Source organism: Rhinolophus sinicus, chromosome 16, assembly GCF_057876585.1.
Source record: "Rhinolophus sinicus isolate RSI-liver-muscle chromosome 16, RSI-T2T, whole genome shotgun sequence".
Taxonomy (NCBI): domain Eukaryota; kingdom Metazoa; phylum Chordata; class Mammalia; order Chiroptera; family Rhinolophidae; genus Rhinolophus; species Rhinolophus sinicus.
Window position 1 is genome coordinate 26,765,436 of NC_142516.1, and position 24,799 is coordinate 26,790,234.

The 24,799-nt window shown below is 37.4% G+C and overlaps 1 protein-coding gene across 1 annotated transcript in view; it reads left to right on the plus strand.

Moving 5' to 3' along the window:
* Positions 1-24,799, plus strand: part of GRIN3A (glutamate ionotropic receptor NMDA type subunit 3A) — a 149,350-nt gene that overhangs the window by 49,432 nt on the left and 75,119 nt on the right. The window contains exon 3 of the mRNA XM_019729259.3: positions 14,326-15,373. Within this exon, the coding sequence (XP_019584818.3) occupies positions 14,326-15,373 (1,048 nt within the window). The remainder of the gene's footprint in view (positions 1-14,325; positions 15,374-24,799) is intronic.

Genomic DNA, 24,799 nt, shown 5'->3' on the forward strand with positions numbered 1-24,799 from the left:
AACGTAAGGCAACCTCATAGTGCCTTGCCTTTTGAAAAGATGATTATTTGATGCAAGGTCAGGAGGTCCAAGCATTTACATTTAATTTTATATATGTGGATTGAACACCTACTATGTGCAAGGCAACATGCTAAATACCATATATATATATATGGCAGAATTTAAGCACAGCCTACACACTCCCTAAAGAATGCTGTTAATAACATAGAATAATTGAAAACTCATTTATTAGTGACCTATTAATGATAAAATTAGATGTTCTACCCTAATCTGACCTTTCCATGTTTTTCAATTTAAAAATGAATTTCCACAAGAGTGAGTTCTGTGCATACTTTTATTTTACAGCCGCTGTCCAGATTTAATCTACTGCTTTCGAACATCGTTGCGGCTTGGAATTTTATCTAGGATAAGAAGCATTCTCCTTTATAACAGAAATATAAGCAAAGCTTTTGTTTATAATGTAAAATAGTCATTATTTTGAAAGGACAATCGGAAACAGCAGACAGGAAAAACCACTTGTGAAAAGTACATTAAGTTAGCATCTTTTTGTCTCACATAAATTGGAGAGTACAGGAAAAATGATTCTGTTGGATCCGAAAAATGTTTAGAAACTACAGGAAGAAATATTTGTTAACTTAGGTTGTCTTTACCTTAGGGGATTCATTTTATCAAGATCAAACTGATCTTTCTGGCTCCTCAAGATTTAATTTATGTTGAAGTTACGTGCCTCCTTCCACAAGGATCCCAAGGCACTCTGTACATGAAATTATATGGTGGTACTTAGCCTGTTCTACCATCATTATTTGCCTGTGTCTGACTCCTGAACTAAAATATAAATTCTGTTATGTGGAAATATTATTATTCAGCCTAGTTTATTACCTAGCATATAGCAACCATTTAATAGACCTTTATTGACATTGATGTAAAAAGAAAGGAAATTTTCTATTATATTTACACTCCACACTAAATGTAGCTATAGAAGAAAAATGAGTGGTTGATAAATAAAATTTTGTCTACATTAAAAACATAGTTTGGTTTTTTAAATTTACCTAGATACCATCTAGTTTTCATCTATTCTTTCTTTTTTCTTCTTCTTTTTTTTAGTGAAATGTTAGGTTGGTGGATAACTTTGCCCTTGTGGCTATTTCCACATGTTTATTCCACAAACTTTAAAAGCTGTGAAAAAAAGAGTGTGAGGTTTGGAGCCCAGCAGCAATTCACAATGTGTAAGGGTCAGTGACAATATTATTGCCCCCATGAATGTGTTTGAGAATGAACACAAAGAACTTCAGGAAATATGCCCAGGACTTCTTAAACTCCCTGAGGAATACAGTCAAAGAGAAAGTTTCAAAGTGTTCAGGAAAAGGTCAAGGGAAGTGGGCCAAACCCTGAACGAAGTCTTTACAAGGAATAACTGAAAAGCTGCCTTAAGCTATAAAACATCTGTGGATTTTTCATCATCTTGATTTATTTTGTTGAATACAGTATTTTAGAAAGTTCGTTATTTTCAGTCCATAAGTCACATCTGCATACAGTAATTTTCTTAATTGTTCCTGAATTTTGTGAAGCTGACCCCACTTCCTCACTGCATAATGAAAGTCTTGAGGATAATGAGCCTTGAATAGCAAGCATCAAAGTTGTGCAAGCTTTTCATTTCTCACACAGTCATTTTCACTTGGGGCTGACAGAATTGTTAACATTTTTAAATGTTAATGAAATCACCAAAAGCTTCGCTTTTTCAGCATAGGCTTTTAGACTAGAAAAATCATTTCTCATGGCAGACTAGACAGACGTAATTACAGGTATAAAGGATTTTGTCCTTCCTGGGCCCCCACATGCCAGAGCAAATGTCCATCACAACTAAATGTAGACAAAACCATTTGGGAGGCAAGTTCATAGTGTGATCTTTTAACAATGTATTGGCAAGTTGTTATATTAAATGTTAATTATTTGAAGCAATGAAATCCAATATGTTATTTGGTAATAACTTCATAAATACATGTGTATGGGTATTTTTATGCAGCCAGTGACTATTTGTTGAACTAGAGTGAGGTCGATAAAAATGGAGATTTGCATCCTGCCATTTTGGAGCTGACAGCTTAGAACATGAAGTTGAAAAGTAAGGAAATGCTTATAAAACAAAGGGATATGTGATTCTTAAAAGAGCCATGTTCAGATACATAGGGGAGAAAATAATTAACTCTTCTCAGAGACCAGTTGATGAGGGAAAAACACTGAAATTGGATCTTGATAAATGAATAGAAGTTTTTTGGTTTGGAGCAAATTCACAGGCAATGCAAATTTACCAAGACCTGAACGAGAAATTGAGTATAGTTGGAGCATACGTTGCATATGAAGAGGATTTGACATGATTCTGGAAAAGTAGTTAATTTGATAACATGCCACACAGGGCTTGTATGCCAAGCTAAGGAGTTTTCATTTTATATGCATGCTGGATATCACTCGAATGACAGAACATTAGCCATGACATATAATAAAATCACAATCCTGTAACAAATTAATCAAATACAGTAATATAGCATAAAAGCCTTTCAAGTAATTTTTTAAAACCATTAGGATACAATTTTTCCTTTTTCCTGAAAATTCGTTTTAACCTTGCTCACATTTATTGCATTCTAAACAACCAGGCTCTGGTGAAAATGAGTAGAAGTTTGAGGACTCACTTACCTGCTGATCCTAGGGTTATCTGAAGGCCTTGGGTGTTAATGCATCTATTCATCCTTGAGAACGAGCTTCCTGGGTTCCTCATAGCCTGGTCAAGGCAATAATTATTTTTTAAGAATTCCAAGAGTCTAGACACTGATAGACATCTTTTTATCCTTGGCCTGTGTGCTCCCTTACCCTCTGGCTAATTAATCATTGTCCCTATAGCTATTGTAGCTTCTAAGTAGGATATGGAATCTTGCCTTTGTTTTATGAGCAGCTTCTGCAGTTCAGTTCTGTATCAAGTAGGCAGTGATTAATTCATTTATTCATTCACAGACATTTGTTGAAGCTTACTAAAATTAGGCTAGGCCTTGGCTAATGCTAGAGACACAAAGAATAGAAGACATAGGCCCTGCTCTTAGGAAATTTACAACCCCCGTTTCTGTTCTCCAACCAGGAGAGGATATGCTCCTCTTACTATCTATACTTTTTATCCATTTTCCTTGACCTAACTGTTATTCTTCACTGGACAACACCCATTCTACTAGTGATTATCCTCTGGCATTAGCTGGTATCTTAGGCCCCCTCCTCAAGGCTGGCCTTGAAGAATAGTCCAACATGCTAGAGACTCTTTTCCCTCCAAGTTATGTTCATTTTTATGCTTGCATGGTTAAGCAATACCAAGATTCACCGGCCTTTCATTAATAGTCAATGTTGCTTTATTTATTGATTCTACACATACTATTCAGCACCTATTATGTGAGGTACTAGGGAGCTTCAGGAAAAAAGACTAAAACAAATGCCCATTCAAAAATTCCATGGTATAAAGTGATGGATGGCCCCCATTAAATATTAGAAGAGTTACAGAAGCACTTGAGGCTGCATGACATAATTGTAATTTAAGGTATTTTCATCCTCCTTTACAATAATATACAATCATTGTGACCCTGGCAAAATTATTTAATCTCTGAAAAATTTAATTTCTGAACTATAAGGATTTCGAAACCTTGAAAAGTTAAGTGGTGTGCCTAAGGTCATTCAGCTAGTACTTTATAAGGGGAGATTTAAACGAATTCATCTAAATTGAAGTTCCAGGCTCTTTCAGAATTAATATTAACTTTCCTTAATTGGAATCCCATTAACATTGCAATTAATATTCTTTCAGTCAAAAACTATATAAATCAGGAGGCATGATTGCCCATGTATACGCATTCTTGGTCTAAGGACCTCTATTGAGCCAAACTAATTAGCCTGTGTGTTTCAACAGGTACTGAAAAGAAATGCGGTTGCCTTGAACATGGAAGCCAGGGTTTGGGAGCTGGTAACCCTGGTTCCTTGGATCCCCAAGGGGAACCCATTGCTATGGGGTGACCTACTTTGTCTAGTTGTTACTCCTAGGTTAACTTTGAGTCAGTAGGTGTTATCAATCAGTTATCAACACTTAAGGTCTATGATTCCAGATATTTGCTATAGTAACCCCTGTCACCAGACTAATTTAGCTAAAATCCTTTGAACTTGCCCTTCCTTCTATGTCACTTAAGTCATGCCAGGAGCTGAGTCTGAAATTTTCTCTGAGTCATAGGGGCCTCAGATAAGGAACAATGGAAAAGTGTATTTCATCAGGACCCTATTTTGATGATGTATCAGCTTAAATTTGCTTAATCTAGCAAACAGCAGGTATTAAACTGTGATTTTTTTCCAAAATAGGAGAGCTTCCAAGCTTTTATTTGTCTGAGAGGTAACTGTGTTCTTTTGTTGACTTTTTTACTTTGTATGCACCTACTATAAAAATTTGAAGCTATGTCAAACTATGGAGATACAGAGGGCAACACTGCAGCTCTACTCTGAATTCCAGATCTGTCTCTTGGAGCCACTTCAATCTCCATATCCTGTAACTCTTTGTATGGAGGCTTGCCTGGTAAATACTGCATAATGTCCCACTGCCAGGGCTATGCTAAGAGAAGGTATGTCAACACCTGGACTAGTGCTGGGGCCAACTCTAGAGAGCTAGAATGAATTAAATGGGAGTATTACCCGAAGCAACCAGGAACAGTCCATGGTGGGCACAGGTCATAACCGTGGAGAAGAGTCAAGGTTCATCGCAAAACGCAAAGGGAAGGAAAACAACCAAAGGGTAGGGAACAGATCTAACTACCACGTGGGTGAAAAACAGAGAAAAAAGTGCCAGCTTGCCAGTTGCACTATATGAAAGAAGAGAAAAGAGAATGCTATATCCATGTGTCTGAGTTTTTGGTGTAGTGACCCCCTCACACACACTAATAGTAACACAGCCCAAAATGTATATTAAAATAGGACCCAATCACATAGATTAGTGTTTTTTCCTTCTTGGAAAAAAGTCAAGAAGGATAGGAGCGCTCCTTCCACTCTACAGTTTCATCTATAAGTAACCGAATTGTGCAGATATTGGCAAAACATAGACCCAAATAATTCATATATATGTACATATATACATTTAACGTTATTAAATTACTGTTGTCTGTTAATGGATAGAAACCTATTTTAAAAGGTGAGCTTTGTAAGTTGCTTTTAAAAATGATGCAATCAATGTCTACAATGTGTGGGACCCTCTGCTCTGAAGATTGAAATTTAGCCGTTTCTCATTCCTATTAAATTCCTTATCATCAGAGAGGTTTCCCATTGAACTAATTTCTATTATCGATATTACCCATTATGCAGGGGGAAATGTGTTGGACTTTTAATGCTTTGAACAATCTACAAATTGCAAATGCAAATACTTCCTGGCTGACTGAGCCCTTATTCTTCTGGCAAAGTGATGAAGAGATCTCTTTAAGAGATGCATTTCTGATCTGAGCGGAAGACAGGTGTTTCATTGCATTTACCCCTCAAACATTACTGAGCAGTTACTCTGGCCAGGCACTGTGTTTTGCCTGAGATCCAAAGATGACTCAGTGAGATAAGTGCTTGGGTGAACAGTGAAGTCTCTTCCCACTTGACAGCCTGCAGTGTTATGAAGCAGAGCAGTGGGAAAGGGAGGATTTGTTCATTCCTAACAGCAACTCTGGAAGAGACTGTTCTCAAAATGTGGAAAACGTCAAAATCCATGCCTCTGAGGGGACCTACAGTTGCAACAACAACAAATAGTTAACTAAGGATAGTCAATAGCTGATTTAAGATGAGATCTCTTACTAACAGGATGGAATATTGTTATTTCCTTTGTACAATGTCCACCAAAAGGGAGAGAAAGAGGGAGAGGAAGAGAGGACAGGATAAAATTCAGAAAAATAAAATATGAGAAAAAACATTAAAAGAATAATGAGATAACCATAGATCAACCCACATGCCAAAAACTGGGAATACTGGAGGAAGGGGAAATAAGCTAGAAGCCGAGGAAGACACACAAAATGAGAATAATTTAGGGAATAAGAGGGATTAGGGGAAAAGTCATGAATAATTAAGAAAAATCACACACATGGATTAAAATACAAACATAACAGTATAAATAGGTAATAATGCAGACAACTGGAGATCTACGGAGGCTGTGAAATATCAGAATTGGGTATAAGTTTTCTAAAAGACATGAGATTATCCAAAGAGAGAATAATTTCGGGCCCCTCAATGATAAAGAACAGAAAGAAAAAAAAAAAGATGTAAGTATGAGCTGATACAAAGAAAGTTCCCAAAGGGAAAAATAAATTTTAAGGCTTTGCAGAGCAAAAAAATATTCCCACGTACAGATATGATTAATGGAAGGCAACAATCTGGGAAAAGAGCAAAGATGAGAGGGCAATTTAATAAGAAACAAGAACCAATGCTGTAGTGTACAACTGTGGAGGATGTGAGGTTTTGATTAGAAGATTCGTTACATGATGGTAGATGTGAATCACATGAAGAAAAGATGGGATTTCTGAATATCAATGCGTCTCTTCCCAACTCTCCTCCTCTCTTCCCGGAAAAAGAATGGGAGACTTTGGGAGTATTCCTTTGTCTTATACTAAAAGGGCTTTCTTGAGCTTTTCCACTATAGTCAATAGATCTGAAGCTAAATTCAACATAACCTAGAAATAAATATTTAGATTCAGTGCACAGGAGAAAGTAAACCTGGCAAGCATTAGGTGGTGCTGGTGGGAGGAGAGTTGGGGAGAATGTCACTAGTGATAACATAGCCAAAGATTTCTAATCAGGCAAAGGCAGAAAAATCACAATTAAGTTCTCACAGGCTAAGAAATTTTATAGAACTTTGGAAGATGAACAAATCTCTCATTCTTCAGGGGGAAAATATTCAATATGATGAGATGATCATGGGAAAAGAAATTCAGCTCATTTTTCAAGATATAATTGAATGAGGATACAGATTTTTTTTTTTCAAATGATATAAAGAAAGTTCCCAAATGGAAAAATAAATTGTAAGGCTTTACAGAGCAAAATACTAGACACTCTCATGTACAGATAAGATTAATGAAAGGCAACAATATGAGAAAAGAGCAAAGATAGCAGGACAATTTAATAAGAAATGTGAGATGCAGATCTACAAAGAGACAAGTTGGTGAGTGAAAAAAAGACCAAAGTAGAAATAAATACACAAGAAATAAATAAACAACTGGGCATGGACACATGAAGATGATGATGTATTTAAACAATGCAGATAAATTTATATGTCTCCAAAGTGAAAACTGGAAACAATGGCATTATTATAGCACTAATTCAGAGGCAAGAAAAGTTACAAATTTATAATAAATATAAAAACAATATTAGTAAACCTTTATATGTTGTATAAAATAGAAGAAAAATCAGGAGGCAACAAGTCTTAAAATCTTTAAGATCATGACATTATTTGTAGTGGAAGATGTTTTATTTAAGTTTAATAAATTTCAGTAAGTTTAGAGTTGGGAAGAGACCCATAGATGTTCAGATTTTAGTAAATTTTAGCAAGTTTTATAAAAGTAAAAATAGTTCATGAATAATATCATTAATCAGATAAATGAAGACAAACAGTGCAGTTAACATTCTATGATTAAAGAAGAATATGTGAACACAAGTATGTCCTCATCCAAGAAAACTAGAAAAGTGAGAGAGGTGGGAAGAGACCTACAAAGAAGGAATTAACAAGACAAAAATCAAAATTCACTGAGGAGAAATGCTTAAATTCGTATAAATGATACGTGCGATTCTATAGCAACAAATTCCTAGAAAAGAATCATTTGCCAAAGTTGACCCACAGAAATGGAAAGCCCAGTAGAAGAGACTGAAAAAGTGATTACGCAGTTACAATTTTTTTAAAGTGCCAGGCCCAGATGGTTTTATCACTGACTCCTACAAACTCAAAGGGGAAACAAAACACTGAACAGTTCAGTTGACATTGATCTACAACATTTCTTGGAAAAGTTCTTTGCTTTCTGTACTTTTAAGAGTACCTTTGGCCCCACTTTAAAAATAATACAATAACACATCTCTCAAATGAATTATAGGGGTAGAGTATAATGAGATTTATTAATTTACTTTTTGCCATAAAATGAGTTAAAGAGACCCGAAGAGAACTTCCACAAGCTCGCTTCCCCACATCCACATCTATTGCCTCTGGGCCCTACCTTTTCTCTGCCTTCTCTGTGCCCACATCTTCAATTCATAGCAAGAGCATCACCTGTTCTTGCCCCTTAGTGCACCATCCCTTTTGCCCCTCAAGGGCATTGTCCCAGGAATTCGCCTCATTCTCTCCTACATCAGTAATTTTTCTATTTTTACTGGATCATTTCCATCAGCATAAAATCCTATCCTTTTATATACATCATATACACACATGTATGTTTACACACACACACACACACACACACACACACACATTTGTTTGCTTGATTTTTTCCTCCACCACTATTTTATTTATAGCATCATCCTCTAAAGAGTGATCTCTCGTTTTTCTCTTCCCATTCTCCCTTGAAGCATTAGGCTCCAACACCTCTGAAGTTACTCTAATGAAGTCACCGGTGGCTTACACATTTCTAAAGCCAATGGTCAATTCTCAGTCCTCATTGTATTTGATGGGTTAGAAGCATTTGACACAGTAGATCACTGTCCCCTCTCTGAAACATCTTTTTCACTTGGCTTCTGGAACACAACACAGCCTGCCTTTCTCCTATTTTTCTCCATGTCTGGTTCCTTCTTAGTTTCCTTTGGTAGTTCTTTCTCACCTGTACCACTTCCAAATGCTGGAGTGCCCTGGACTTATTCCATGGACTTCTTCTCATCTACAAATACTCACACTGCGATCTCATTTGGTCTCCTTAAATACCACGTAGAGAGTGATGCTTCCCAAGTCTGTATCTCCAATCCAAACCTCTTTCCTGAACTCCAGGTGATCTCCAGCTACCAACGTGACATCTCCATTTGGATGTCTACAAGTTATCTCAAATGTAACTTTAGTGAAATTGAACTCCTGGTAGTTCTCACCCACCTCCAACCGTTTTCTTACAGTTTTCTTAATGGCAACTCCATGTCTCAATTACTCAGGGCAAAAACTTTGGTGTCACCTGTGCCTCTCCTTTTCCTAGCAACCATAGCTGAGCCATCAGCAAATCCTGTCAGTTCCAGCTTCAAAATAGATTGAGATCCAACTAATTCTTCCCACCTCCACTTCTACCATCTCAGTCCAAATCACCATCACCTTTTGTCTGGGTGTTTGAAACAGCCTCCCAACTGATCTTTCTGCTCTTGTCTCTCTTTAGTCCACCGTGACAATCCTGTTAAAATGTAAGAAATATCATATCGCCTCTCTGCTCAAAACCCACCAATGGCTTTCTATCTCATGTAGAGACGAAACAAAGACCTTACAAAAATCCTATTTTCCCCAATTCCCACTCCCTGTAAGTTTTCTCTGACCTTGTCTTCAACTCCCCTTCCCTTCTCTCCTGTCGCTTGTCCTTAAACATACCAGGTATAATCCCACTTTGAGGACACTGGTCTTCTTGCTCCCTATAGAGGACATGCTCTGTACCCTGACAGCCTCCTGGCAGAAAAAGTGAAGAAAAATAGATTAAAGCTGGGAAAAAAAATTCCCTTTCTTCAGCTCTTTACTCAAATATCACCTTCTCATAGAGGCCATTTTGGCCTCTCTAATCTAAAATTTCACTCCATTACCACCAATCCTGATACATCTTATTTCCTAACTCTGCTTTATCTGTCCTCCTTTGCACTTAGCAATATCTAACATCCTGTACATATTACCTATGTATAATATGTATTATGTTTCCTTCAGTAGAATATAAGCTACATATATTGTTGTGTTTTGTTCACCCAGGACCTAGAACAGTGCCTGGCACATCATGAGAATTGTTAAGTGAATAAATGATTGAATAGGTGATGTGTTGTTTTGTTAATTTCTTTGTTCATTTGTTTTCATGAACAAGAAAGCTCTTTAATTAGTACGTCAAGTTTTGTGTGCAAATGTGGCTTTCAAAACTATATCTTAAGTATATTAAACACTGATCTCACCTATACTGTGAACTGTCTCAAAAATATTTTTCACATAGTTTGCAAAGTGCAAAGCTTATCTCAGCTCATATACAAATCAACAAATTCTTAATTAGTGACATAATTGGGAATTTTTACTAAAGTAGTAAATTAACTAATGAGCTTCATTCTTTTGAGCAGAGTGGTATCTTGGGAGGTTTAATGATAAAAAGAAAGAAACATGTATACCTGAACTGCTTTGTTATACACTCACCAGGTGCGACGCACAGTGAAACTACGTTCTCACTCGTAGAGTGACACCAGACCCTTGTCATACCATGACAAACTATCGTCAGATGCCTCTCCGTGGTCTACTGGCCACCATCTCTTCCTTCCTATAGATGTGTTTTACCATCAGTATTACTAATGCAAGTTTCTGGTTGTATCGTTACTGTGCTCAGAAATCTTCATGGCCCCCCTTTTCCTATGAAATAGTAAAATCTAATCTCACACAATGGACATGCGAAGCTTCTACAGTCTAGTTGCAATTTGCTTTTCCTGTATTATTTTCTCACACTTCTCTACCCTGCTCTCCAATTAGATTGTTGTGCTTACCACCCCCGTTATGTGTTCCGCCTCCTTACCTTTCCTCATAATGTTCCTGAATCTGGAAAATTTATTTAGCATTCATATCTAGGCTGGAGCAGCGTGCAATCAGCAGTGTGGTGGTATTATGGGCCCCTGTGACTCAGGCTCGAAATTTCTATTTAAAAAATTTAAGATTACTTTCCCCTTTGATATGTCCACATTGCTCTATGGACTTACACAGAATTGATATTCAACTAAATACTCCAGATCTTATTTATATGACTTTCCATCAAGCCAAATTTTACACATTCTTAGTATGGTTTGTGAACTAAGTGCAACCCTGTGCATTTGGCTCTCTTAAAATCACTCCTTTTTTTGGAGTTATGTGTCTGTTGATTATGCCACCTTCTCTCCACTTCTACTGCTATTATCTTAGCCCTTGTTATCTTAAGCCCCTTGTGAAACAAGCACAAAGAAAGGAAGACAGGAAGCAAGAGTGGGGAAGGAACACTATTCCTGACATCAGAAACTACGCTCAGCCCCCTCTTCCTTCCAAACCATTTCCTAATAGCTAGGGGGAAACATCTTTCTTAAAATCAAATCTGATGATCATGTGTCTCCACAGATGAAATTCCCTCAGTGGCTGTCCATTACCTTCATCGTGGCCTCAGACCTCTTGTAGCTCATTTTCCACCTTCATCTCCAGCTCGTTTCTCACTGCTTGTCATTCTGTGGCTTGCCCTCTCTGTCTCTGACTTTTGCACACGCATCTCCCACTGTAGTTCCTTCTTCAAGACGCAGCTCCGGCACATCTTTCCTCTCAGAAGCCTTCCTCATCACCCCTAGATTAAAATGTGCAGGTCCTCTGCTCTCTGTTCCCACGGCGCCCAGGTTTACTGCTGTTACACTGCTTTACAAGCAGAGAAAACTTGTTTACTTTGCTTTCACCCCATTCCTAGACTTTGAGCTCTTTGGGAACAATGAGTGGCTTTCATCTCTCTAACTCCAGTGCTAGGAACAGTGCCTGGTCTTTGTATCCGTTTACCTTGCCAATAAAATTATTCCCTGGTTTTTCTTTTTCTTGTTCATCCAAGAAGAGACCAGGGCAAGATAAAAACGAACATGGTAGAATTTGATTTCAACAAAAGCAGGATTTTTTTAATCATTTAATTAACACACTGAGCATTGAAACTTCGCTACACATTGTCATTGCATTACACAGAATGTGAAGTACGACAATAAAAGCTATCAGTGAGATCATTTTAATTTACCTTCACCATAAAACTGAAAATAAAATAGACAGTAGTAATCTATCATAAGTAGAGATTCTCTGAGACCCAGTTTCTTGATGCCAATTGCATAGTGAAATAAGCACTGGATTTTCTGGTCTGGGGAAATTGAAGACATTTAGGTCCTGATTGATTGGCCTTTCTGTGACAAATGAATGCCTCAGAGTCAGCTGAGCATTGTCCTTCAGTCACAGCCATCTTGAATGTTATTTAGCACCCATAACGAGGCATGGTTTTACTGGAATAAGGGAGTTGTGTGATCTCTGAAAGATTTCTGATGGCGTCTAGTGCCTTCTTTTCTGAGATGATTTCAGTATATATGTATTCATTGGTAGTCTTTCAAGAGTCCATCCAGTTAAAAATCTATAATATTAGGCCCCAAATATTCTTAAAGTAATGACGGGCTCCTCTTTCTACAACTTTAACTTTCCTTTCCCAGTCACTCAATTAACTAAATGAAATTAACCCATTTATTACTAACCATTTTATACCCCAGGCAATGTCAGCAAGTGTGTGTGTTTGTCGTGTGTTTCTTGACAAATCTAAAAGTAGGCTGCTCCTCAGAAACACAATTGTCATCCTTTCCTTCTAGTACCAGGTAGTTATCCATTAATTAATCTGTGTGTTTTAATGATTCGATCCCCACTTCTCTAAAGAAGCAGAAAACTATTTTAATGTCTAGGATAACTGAGACGTCATGACTTGTGGCAAAATAGGATTCATTTTAAGTGGTAGCATCCCACTGGGGAGTGCTAACATGAATAATAATCATTACGTGCACTACCAAAATGAGTAATTTCATTGCATTTAGTGATAGCAGCATCTTCAAATGTGATTTACATTTATATATCTAATAAAAATTAGTACATTCTTCACACTTCCTGATTTTTCTATCTCCTTTCTGTAGCAGCATAACTTCTTACTACTTGTATTTGCATTTGTAAATTACTGAGTAGTGTTTGTGGCGGGCAGTGTTCGTCCGAATGTGTTTTGCTTAGAGCCTAGACTTGTATCACCTGATTCACAAAAAAATCTTCTGTGGTACATTTCACATTTCAATTTAATTCCTTTTCATTTGAAATGTGTCTTGAATACCCTCTGTGAGTTTATCATAATGTAGTACTTTGCATTTCCAATGAGAAAAGTTCCACTAAGAGATGGGAAAGTGACCTAGGGACAGCCTTGATTGAAAAAACTTGAATGACATTAAATAGTAACCACCATATCTGGAATACTTGTTCTATGTCAAAACATGTGGTATGTGCTTTACGTTCCTTATTTCCAACCCTTATAATGGAGGAAATATTATCTTCCCCATTTGCTGATTATGAAACTGAAGCTTAGAGTTTAGTAAATTGTCCAAGGCCAATGCTAGAAGGTAGCTGGACTGATATTGAAACACAGGTGTCTCTCATGTCAAGTCGGGGCTTTTATTCTGACACAAGGCCATAATTAAGAGTCCAGAGGTGCCGCAAACTTAACATGTTATCTCTGATTGTCTTATCTTCCCAGACTCAAGAAAGACAGAGGCTCTGATTAAGCGTTTTCCTGTCTCGCCCATATCAGAACGTAGATGTACGGACAGTGCCCTGGTTCCTGGGGTTAGGAATCAGTATGTCATTCAGTGGGTAGTTTTCCTTTCTTTGACTTCTGACAGAAGCTCTCTCTAGAGCCAGAGCCAGCTGTTTTTCTCTAATGACTTAAAGGGAGGATAGTGTGAGGCTATATGGAGAACTGCAAATCTATTTATCTTTTTCTTAGTTCTGTGGTTGATAGCCAACATGCAGCTTTAACTGGCCTCATGGGGATAGATATGTTGATTGTTTCCACTCTACCAAGAGAAACACTGGTAATAAGATCTGGCTATTTTCTAGAATTATGAATACAATTTTTAAACGATTATCAAAATATATGTATATTTACCAAAACTCATTCCTCACACCAAAAAAAAATTTGTCGAGCTGATTTCATTGCTATTGAATGTAGCAAACAATAAAAATGAGACATGTTAAAGAGGCTGAGAACCTCTGTATCTTAGAAAGTTGTGAGAATACGTAATTAACAGTTTACAACAGAAAACAATGAACACGTGTCTTAACTAAGAATAAAAAGATTTGGAGTAATACCAAGAACCAAGCACCTAGCATGGGTGTTAGAATCTCAGGGTGATCTCTCAATGAAATAGGATTCTTCTAGATGAGTCCAGCTGATTAATTCTTGAAAGATTTATAGTCAATGCCTTTTTTTAAAAAAGATTAATTAGAGTTTCTTTTTACTAAGACAAACAAAACTAAGCACTGCTTCCTTTCTTGGGCTTAGCCTCTCTGCCTTACCTTTTGCTTTTTCTCCTCTTTGCCAGGTTTCTAGCCAATACCACTTTCAGAGGCCTCAGTGGTTCCATCAGAGTAAAAGGTTCCTCTATCATCAGCTCAGAAAACAACTTTTTCATCTGGAATCTGCAACATGACCCCATTGGAAAGCCAATGTGGACCCGCTTGGGCAGCTGGCAGGGGGGAAAGTTTGTCATGGACTATGGAATATGGCCAGAGCGGGCCCAGAGGCACAAAACTCACTTCCAACACCCAAGTAAGCTGCACTTGAGAGTCGTTACCCTGATCGAGCATCCATTTGTCTTCACACGGGAGGTAGATGATGAAGGCTTGTGCCCTGCTGGCCAGCTCTGCCTAGACCCCATGACGAATGACTCTTCCATATTGGACAGCCTTTTTAGTAGCCTCCATAGCGGTAATGATACAGTGCCCATTAAACTCAAGAAGTGCTGCTATGGATATTGCATTGATCTGCTGGAAAAGCTAGCAGAAGACATGAACTTTGACTTTGACCTCTATATTGTTGGGGATGGAAAGTATGGAGCCTGGAAAAATGAGCACTGGACTGGACTAGTAGGTGATCTCCTGAGTGGGTCAGCCCACATGGCAGTCACTTCCTTCAGCATCAATACCGCACGAAGCCAAGTGATAGATTTCACCAGTCCTTTCTTTTCCACCAGCTTAGGCATCTTAGTGAGGACCCGAGACACAGCAGCCCCCATTGGAGCCTTCATGTGGCCCCTCCACTGGACATTGTGGCTGGGGATTTTTGTGGCTCTGCACATCACTGCCATCTTCCTCACGCTTTATGAGTGGAAGAGCCCCTTTGGCATGACTCCCAAGGGGCGGAATAGAAGTAAAGTCTTCTCCTTCTCTTCAGCCTTGAATGTCTGTTATGCCCTCTTGTTTGGTAGAACAGCAGCCATCAAAACCCCAAAGTGTTGGACTGGAAGGTTTCTAATGAACCTTTGGGCCATTTTCTGTATGTTTTGCCTTTCTACATACACGGCAAACTTGGCTGCTGTCATGGTAGGTGAGAAGATCTACGAAGAGCTTTCTGGAATACATGACCCTAAGGTAAGTACTTTTTTTACTCTAGCTTTCTTTATTGTCTGTTATAACTCCATACATTGTATCTTATGCTGTAGTATGTTTATGTTTCATCTAACACAAAATATTCTCTCAGCCATCTATAGAGACTAGTCCCAAAGTCTGTTGCTTGGTGGAATTAAATATCTTGTTGTTGTATTAAATGAAACAAAAAGAGTCAGGGAGGGTTAGGGAGTGTTTGTTCCAGAGAAAATCTTTCTGGTAGAAACATCTATTACCTCAGTTTTTCTTTATTTGACTGTCTGACAGAATGTCTATCAGGAAATAGTCTTACAAAGTATATTCACACAAAGCAGACTGCAAAAACTGATTAATTACTTATCTTGGGAATTAATGGACATAAATAGTGAGATCCATATTTTGAATAGCAAAGAATCTTTTTTTTTTCACCATAAAAAATATTAAATGGAAAGAACTAACATTTTATCATAAGATTCCAAAGTCAGGTGCTAGAGAACTCAATGGGTCTGGATTAGGAGTGCTGAACTAACTGAGGTGGCAGGATTAGCTAAGAACAGGGTGCCCTTATAGTAAGGAAAGCTGTATGGCTGGCCACCTTGGGTTCAGGGGAGGTTGCCACAGTTACATTACAATGTCCAAAGACATTTAAGAAAATTGTATCTATTCTAGGCTGCCTTTGATATCCTAGACATTTGACCCTAAGGTACAAGGGAGGAGGAAAACGGAGTTCAGGTAAATAGGTGAAGCAGTGGTGAGTTTCATAAATAAGACCCAAGGATTGCCTGCAATGCATAAGAAACCTGAAGCATTATTTTAGGGGATTAAAGAGAAAATCATAAAGATAAACCGTACACAGCAGTAACACAATTTTTTAAGCGAAAAGAAATAATCATTCCATTCCCCAAGAATAAAAGGTGACTTTTTTATCAATCTAACCTAGCCCACAAGACCAAGTGAGCAGAACTGGACAAAGTCAACTTTCTGTTACAGCCTGTAAGTTCTTAATGAAGTGGGGCAAGGCTAAATCTAAACTATTTTTAATTTGAAATAATAAATGAATTTCCATTAAGGTTTCCAAAAATGTATATATCTTTCCTAGTGTTGTTTCCATATTAAAGTCCCTCATTTATGGGTTTGTTTTTATTTTTGTTTTCATATAAAGACACCCAGATTATTTAACTAAGCAATACTTGACATCGAACTTTTGGGGACTAGTGTTGGTGACAGAATTGTTCACCCAGATATGTGGTTTTATACAGACAACATAATATCCTCACCCTCCCACAGAGATGCATGATCAAAATAATTTCTATAGCCTTTCAGTCACTCATCATTCGTTCGTAAGTATGTTGAAGTTAGTCACATGAGCACTTTTCTCTCCTCCCATTGTTCAATTCCTTGAGGGACTGTCTTTTTCTTACAGTAAGTAATGTGGAGAAATTCAAAAGTAAATAAATCAAGTAGGGGAGAAAAGATATAAACATAAGGAGAAACAACTTAAAAAGTTATAAACGTGCCAAAGTTTAGTAGCAAATGAAATACTGTCGAAGTTCAAGAAAAGGATGATCACCTTCAACTTAGTGCATCAAGGAGAGGCTTAATGAACTAAATAAAATGTGTGCTTATTCTTGAAGAACATTTGGAATTTGGACATAAGCGTCAAGGGAGGAGGAATGGACATCCCAAGCAAAGAAACAGAATGAGGTACTTGGAGGCAGAAAGTACAAGGAAGGCACAGTCAGGATATCTTGGGAAATTCAATTTAGCCACAGCATGCTACATGAAGGGAAGAAGAAGATCCAAGTCTGAAAAGTAAGCTCAGTTGAGATAACAGAGGCTCTTTTTTATTTCTTTTTTTTTTTTTTTTTTTTTTTTTTTAGTTTTATTGAGGAATATTGGTAGACAGTGTGTTTCTCCAGGGCCCATCAGCTCCAAGTTGTTGTCCTTCAATCTAGTTGTGGAGGGCGCAGCTCAGCTCCAAGTCCAGTTGTCATTTTCAATCTTCAGTTGCAGGGGGCGCAGTCCACCATCCCATGTGTGTGGACTGGCAACCTTGTTGTTTAGAGTTCACGCTCTAACCAACTGAGCCATCCGGCTGCCCCTAAGATAACAGAGGGTCTTTGACATCAGGCTAAGAACAGTAAACATCTGACAAGAGTCAAACATTGACATATTTGAACAATGGACTAGCACAGACAAACAAGCAGTCTTCATTTAGGATGGTTGCTTCAGCAGCAGCATGTAAATAAGATTAGAAGAGAAAGTCAATGGACAGAGTTGATGTTATAGGGATAGTCACTGATAGAAAGAAGAAAGGATGCAAGAAGTATCCTGTTTCCCCAAAAATAAGATCTAGCCGGACAATCACCTCTAATGCGTCTTTTGGAGCAAAAATTAGTATAAGACCCAGTCATATATTATAGTAAAATAAGACTGGGTCTTATATTAATTTTATAAGACTGGGTCTTATATTAATGTAATATTAATATATTAATTTTTACTCCAAAAGACACATTAGAGCTGATTATCAGGGTAGGTCTTATTTTCAGGGAAACACAGTATTTTTGTGACCAAATCAGTAGGGCTTGGCAGTTAATTGGGTGTGAGAGACAGCAAAGAGTCACGTTTTCAAAGTTGCAGGCTTGAGTGTCTGAGGTGATGGTATCATTCAAAGAAGCAGAAAAGGCAGTTTTGAGCTGGAAAACATGGTCATCCATTCAGTTTCATACATAGCATTTTAAAATCTGTTTTGGACATCCAGGTGAATTCCAGCAGGCATTTAGAACATGGAGCCTGACTGAGTTCAAGAGTGAGATTGAAGCAGGTGGGGAACCTGGGCAGAGAGGTGTTACTGTGTAAAGGCCTTGGGAAGTATGAGATCACCAAAGGAGCAGGGGGTAGAGAAAAAAACTGCTGTTTGAAGAAAATCAACAGGCGTAAAGGAGTCCCAAGGTGTTGGAGTACAGGATTTATGGAGTGATGAGGTAGAAGATGAGGAGACAAAGGTGCCCTGTAGCAAAGTCATTCAGGCCCTTCAATACCTCTCTGTAGATTGGATTTTGACTTTTTGAGATAAAGAATGATATTATCCCACCTGCGATGTCTAACTCCTTGTAGTGTTATCAGGGAGGACAAGGGTTGATCAGTGCCTAGTCCAAACCATGAGTATTTGTGCGTGTGTGTGTGTGTGTGTGTGTGTGTGTGTGTATATCTGATGAAACTGGTTTTAGGTGGTTTGCTTTTTTTCAGTATTTCTCAAACTTCTGTTATTGTTTTTCAGTTTCACTTGATAGTATTTTATTTCTGTTGAGTGAAAACATGTCATTTACATAGAAGTCACAGATCTTTTGTGGTTCTCTTAGGACCTTTGCTATCCTGCTGTAAGGTGAAAAATCTCCTAAATCTAAATGAGAGTTGATATATACAGAGTATTGGTCACACTCTGAAGATTCTTTCACCTCTGACTCATTACTTTTCATATCCTTTCATCCCCCTCACCTACTGGATATTAGGACGGGTCCCATTACACCATGCTGTGAATTCCATCCTGGTTTTACTACTCACAGCTCAGTTAACTCACCTCAGGCAGATTTCCCTGGGCCTCCAAATTAATGCTCTGAACACCTACCTCTTTCCCTTCTCTAACTCTTCTTTATTAATCTCAGGATCATCTCCCCATGTCTCTCTGTTATAATTGTGTGCTGAAAACTTTGAGAATAATAACTCTCAGGCTGCCCTAGAAGAATTTTATTAAGACATGCTCCTAGGAATTGATGTCGTCTCCTCTTAGAGGCCATTTAAGCACTCAAATTTGAAAAAGAGAAGACTTCCATCTACCCTTCCCATAAAACTACTTTTCTGTTGCATATAATATCTTAAATTATAATAATAGCATTTTCTTATTATTATGTAAATAGTTTATATTGTTAGCCCAAAATTTTGACTTTTTTTTTTTCACATCAGTCTTAGAATCTAAACACCACTTATAAAATATTCCTATGGGAAAATGTGTTTGGATGAAAACATACTTAAAAAGTAAAATTTATGATTTGTACTTGTATACAGTTCATCAGTGAATGGAGTCCTGGCTGCATAAGTATCTGTAACCATGACATCAGATAACTTGCAATGGATGTAATAGCTCCATTTTTCTTCTTGTTTAGTATGCTGGCTATACATTTAACACGATTAATAAAACTGTTAAGAGTTAAGAATATGAACATTTATCACCATTTCAGAGTTGAGAATTCACTTGCTTCAACCAACTACTTTGAATGAGAAATAAAAGTAAAAGCAAAAGGCTGTGCAGGATGGACCAGTTTATGATTTACTACATGTTGCAGCAGCCAAGGCAGGTTGGAGTACTTTTCTTTTCAGATGGAGGTCAGAGGGAAGAAATAACCTTGTTGTGGCTGCCCTTACAAATAACCCCAAGGGAGGGGCACTGGCCTGATGTGCAAAGGAAATTCAAGAGAATGGTTGTATTCTCACTTAACTATTTTTGCCAGAATAATTTATTTTACACTAAAAGTAATACTCATGGCTTCCCACTGACTCTTCTGGGAAGCAAGCTCTGTGCTTCAAAACAGGTGGGCTTTTCAAACATGAGACCATGAAAGAAAGAATTTAGGAGTGATATATTTCATACAGATTATATGGGTATTTCTCAACATAAAACTAGCAGTATTCATTATAGGCAGTGCAGGAAATAGAGTAAAGTAGACAGATGGAAACAAGCACCCATTGCCTCATCATCCCAAGTCATTTCCTCTTAGCATTATGGGATGATTGACAGGTGGATAGAAACTCCAGTATTTTTATCCAGTGAGGCCTTCATCTGGGTCTATGATCTAAGTTATTGACCTGGGCATTCTTAGGACCTTCCAGCCATTGACATTCAATCTGCTGATATATAAGACAAGATGAGAAAATCACTTCCTACATTGTAAAGTACCTTGAAAAATAAAACCTAACCTCCCTTCATACAGTTGAATTGGGCCAGTTAAAGGATACATGGGCATTCAAAATGAGCTATTTCCTGATTTTAATGGACTTTCTAGTTCTTCTTTTCCAGCTTCTCACATAAAATGCCCCTTTAGCCCTGTTTCTATAATATATATATATATATATATATATATATATATATATATATATAATACATATATTTTTTTTCCCCCCCAAATGTCAGCTCCTTAGAAAATAGGAGGTTAGTGTCATTTTTGTACAGGCAAATTATGGTGCTGCTTTAGAAAAACAGTGCTGTTGAACATTCAATATTAAAAAATAAATAGACCTGCTATAAAGGCAAGAGCAATTTTAACCAGAAATATTAAAGGACATTCGCATAGCCCTAGCAAGAAATGATAAGCATTTCCCAAAATAATAAAAACCACCTTTATTGATCTTCATATAACAGTTTGTGGCTGCCCCGTAAAACATATGAATTTATATAACAAAAGCTGGCTGGCCTAGAAGAAGGGAGGGATGGCAGAACTCCAAGGCAAGCAAGACACTGAAAATGGAGTTTGAGGTGAGGGGAAAGAAGACTGAACTACACTAAACCATTCATTTGTTCTTTCTTTAATTCATCCAGTAAGAGCAACACCAGTCTGAGGCACCATGCTAGGTGTCTGGGAATTCAGTTGAGCAAAACAGACACTGTCATTGCAATATGAAGTTTAATAGGAAAGAAAGACGTTCATCAAGGAGCACATAAATCAGCTAATGATTTAAACTGTGGTAACTTACTACAGAATCTGAGCGCCTCACAGGGGACCTGATCTGAATGGAGAATCAGAGAAGCGCCCACCCACCCCCACCCCTTCCCTGAGGAAAATAAGTCTGGCTGAGATCTGAAGGATGTAAACGAGCTAAAGGGGAACTGGGGGGGTATTAGAAGAAGAGCTTCTCAGGGTGACCTGGCGGCATGTTCAGAAGCTCCTAGACAGGAGGGAGAAGGCTACAACTGTGACCACCCCATCCTGAGCTAAGAAATTGGAAAGCCAGGAAAAGGGCTCAAGGATAAGACAAGAAAGGTAGTGGATTTTGATGACCAGTCTAGAGAGAAAATTTCTCAAAAGATGAAAAATCCAAGAAATGTTATCATTTGAAGAATGCTGTACTTCCCACGGCCTCCATGTACTTCCAGATAGAAAACCTAACAGGAGAAACATCCCATTTACTCTGGCAACAAAAAATCATAGTACTCATAGATCAGGGAAGTGTCCTCTATAGGAATTGTGTTAAAACAATTTTTAACATACAAACATAAAAGATGGTTTGGATAAAAAAATTGAATGTGCTGATGGTTGCACACATCTTGTCAATATACTTATACTAAACACCATTGAATTCTTATACTTCAAATGGGTGAATTGCATGGTGTGTGAATTGTATCTCAATAGAGCTATTTTATTATAATAAACAAACTGCCATATTACCAAATTGGAAGACTAAATATTTGAAGATGTCAAATTTTCCCTTAGTTTATAGGTCTAAAGCAATTCCAATCAAAAGGACATTTTTGTTTGTTGCTTAATCTTCTAAAAATAATATATTAAAGCTAATATAAAAACAGAACAGTCAAGAAATTTGATATTGAAAAACTTATTGGTAAAAATAACAGAAAATCTAATATCATTGACCATTCATGTGCCAGACAGTATTGCAAAAGACGTTAATTAATATAGTATGTCTCACCATCAAGTAGTCATGGAAATTAAAATAATCCAGTGAAGCAACTTATACATAAAATAATAAAAATAGTTAATCCCTGTCAAATTTTAATATCAATATTAATTATATTTATCTTGAACAATTAGTTATCTCTCTTTCATCCTCTTTCTCACTGCCAGTGTGAACCCAGTAAATGACAAGATTCTCTTATTGAGCTAATGTCTAGAGAGAGTTTGGAGGCAAGCTTCTTGCCCACTAATATCAGATTTATTGTCATTGCAGGATGAATTTTAAACATTATTCCTGGCTTCATGTTGTTTCTTTTTCTATTTCATCCTATTTTTAATGTATGCTATCTTGTATTTTGTGAGTTTTACGCTGCCTTAAACCTTTTCCGGGAAAGAGCAAGGTATACATTAAGTAATGCTAAAATCAAATAATAAGTAAAGAATATTAACAATTCAGAAAAAGAAATAAAATTGACCAAGAAATATAAAAATATTAAATTAACTGTAATCAAAGAAATGCTAACTGAAACAGTAATGAGATGATGTATTTTTACCTATCAAATTCGGACTCTTTTACTGATAGTTCTTAACCTTGAGGGAAGCACATTAAGACTGGCACCAACATACACTGCTATTGGGAGACAAGTTGGTACAAGATGTTCATAAATCAATTTGGCCATTTGTATCAAGCACGTTATAGGATCATGCCTTTCACCCTTGACTTCCACTTCTAGGAATCTGTCCAAAGGAAATAATATATGAACAACAATTTATTGCAAAGGTTCACAGCAGTCTTAACTCAAAATAGCAAAAACTTGAAAATCCCGTAAATGTCCAACAGCAGCACAATATTAATATACTATAATATTCCTGTGCTCTCTGAAAACGTAGCCTGTAGAGATGATTTTGAAGAGTTTTAAAATGTAAAAAACCAAAATATCATGTTAAATAAAAAGTTAGGACACAAAACCATATACTAGATTTCCAGTTTTGTAATATGCGTATGTATGTGCTATAAAGAGAAGTGATTAGAAGGAAATATAACACACTGTTAACACCATTGATATCTGAGCAGTGTAACTACTGGAAGTATATATTTTATTATTTCCACTCCATATTTTCTACAGTGTTCATGTATTATTTATGTAATGAGAAAGTAAAGAACGAGCCAAGGAAGCATGACAAAAATTCAGACACGGGACAGTAGTCACAACAGCAGTGTTTGTTCCACATGCCCTGCAGCCTTCCAAGTCCAGGAAGGATGACTCCCTCAGTGAGCATCACTCCCATAGTAAACTATGTGCATCTTAAAGATGTTATGCCTTCCACAGAGATTTGCCAAACCGAATTTTTAGTCCCACCCAGTTTCTTCCCTTCATAGGATTTAACACAATCTGAAATTGTCCTGGTATCTATTTGTTGATTTGGTAATTATCCCACTGTGTCTCGCTCATCACTGGATCTACACAGTGTTGGGTGAACTGTAAATATTCTGTAAATTTCATTCAATTAATAAATAGTTGAAAATGGCAGGATCATTGGAATAAAGGTATAACCTTCTCCAGGGATTAGTTTGAAATCAATATTTTTGATAAGCCCATTCATAACCATTCTCTTATTAGATGCTATGGGATGCATAGAAGGAAAGCTCCAGTAAGGGGCAATGGTACTATGTTACAAAGGGCAAAGTCCCCGTGTTGGGCAAATCTAAGTTTAATGTATGCCTCAATCATAGGTTAGTTGTGTGAAGCAAAGCAAGTTATTTACATGGCCTCTGTGTCCTTACTTGAGAGGATCACAGGAGATAATGGATGTGAACTGTCTAGCTGAAGTTCTGATTCCATTTACCACTAGATTATAAACCTCATGAGCATGGAGACTTGATCTCTTTTATACACCTGTATCCCTAGAACCTAAGTATACAGCAAACACTCATTCAGGTAAGTGTTGGGTAAATAATGGACTTGGCCATGAAGCCAAGCACAGGTACGGTATCTAATAGGTTAGAGACAAAGGGCAGGAGCACCTCTCACTTGAAATTAGAGTGTAGTCAAGTGAATTCTAAATTATATCCAAGACTGACCCAGAGTGTTTGAGCCCTGAGATTGATGTAATCAGATCATCTAAGTAAAGGAAACCTCCGACCATGATTCCTGTCTGAAATAATGGTCAGAGGTGTATTATCCTTGAATGGGACCACAAGATGATAATTCTGCCGTAGCCTGGGTGGTTCAGGGTCCCCAGCAGCAAGCAGATTGTGGCGTTAGGTCAGAAACATTTAGTGGTTCAGTAAGGATGAGACACACAGTACGCGGCACTTACTAGGAGTAAGCAAAATGGGTATTTCCCTTCCCTTCCTGAATGTTCTTCAATTTAAGGAACTTTAGGGAAACCATTAAGACTTAGTTAATTCAGGTTGACAGGGAAACAACAAATAAATGGGTGATCTGTTTATTTCCTTATCTACTTCTAAAATAATTTTGAAATGGTATCTTTATAGAATTTTTTAAGTAACTACAGCTTTATTACTTTCAAATGGATACAGTCATTCATACTAACTGCAGCAAAGTGTTTTCAATTAGACATCCTGCTAGGTTTGCTTTAATGAATGTCTAAGATCACTTCCTTCATTTGAATACAAATAGAAAATATGCCAAATTTTGCAAACCCTTCTCTTAAAGTAGGGAGAAATTGGCTTATAACTTTGTTTATATTATTAACCTGCTTAGCAAGCCCTACCTTTATGCAT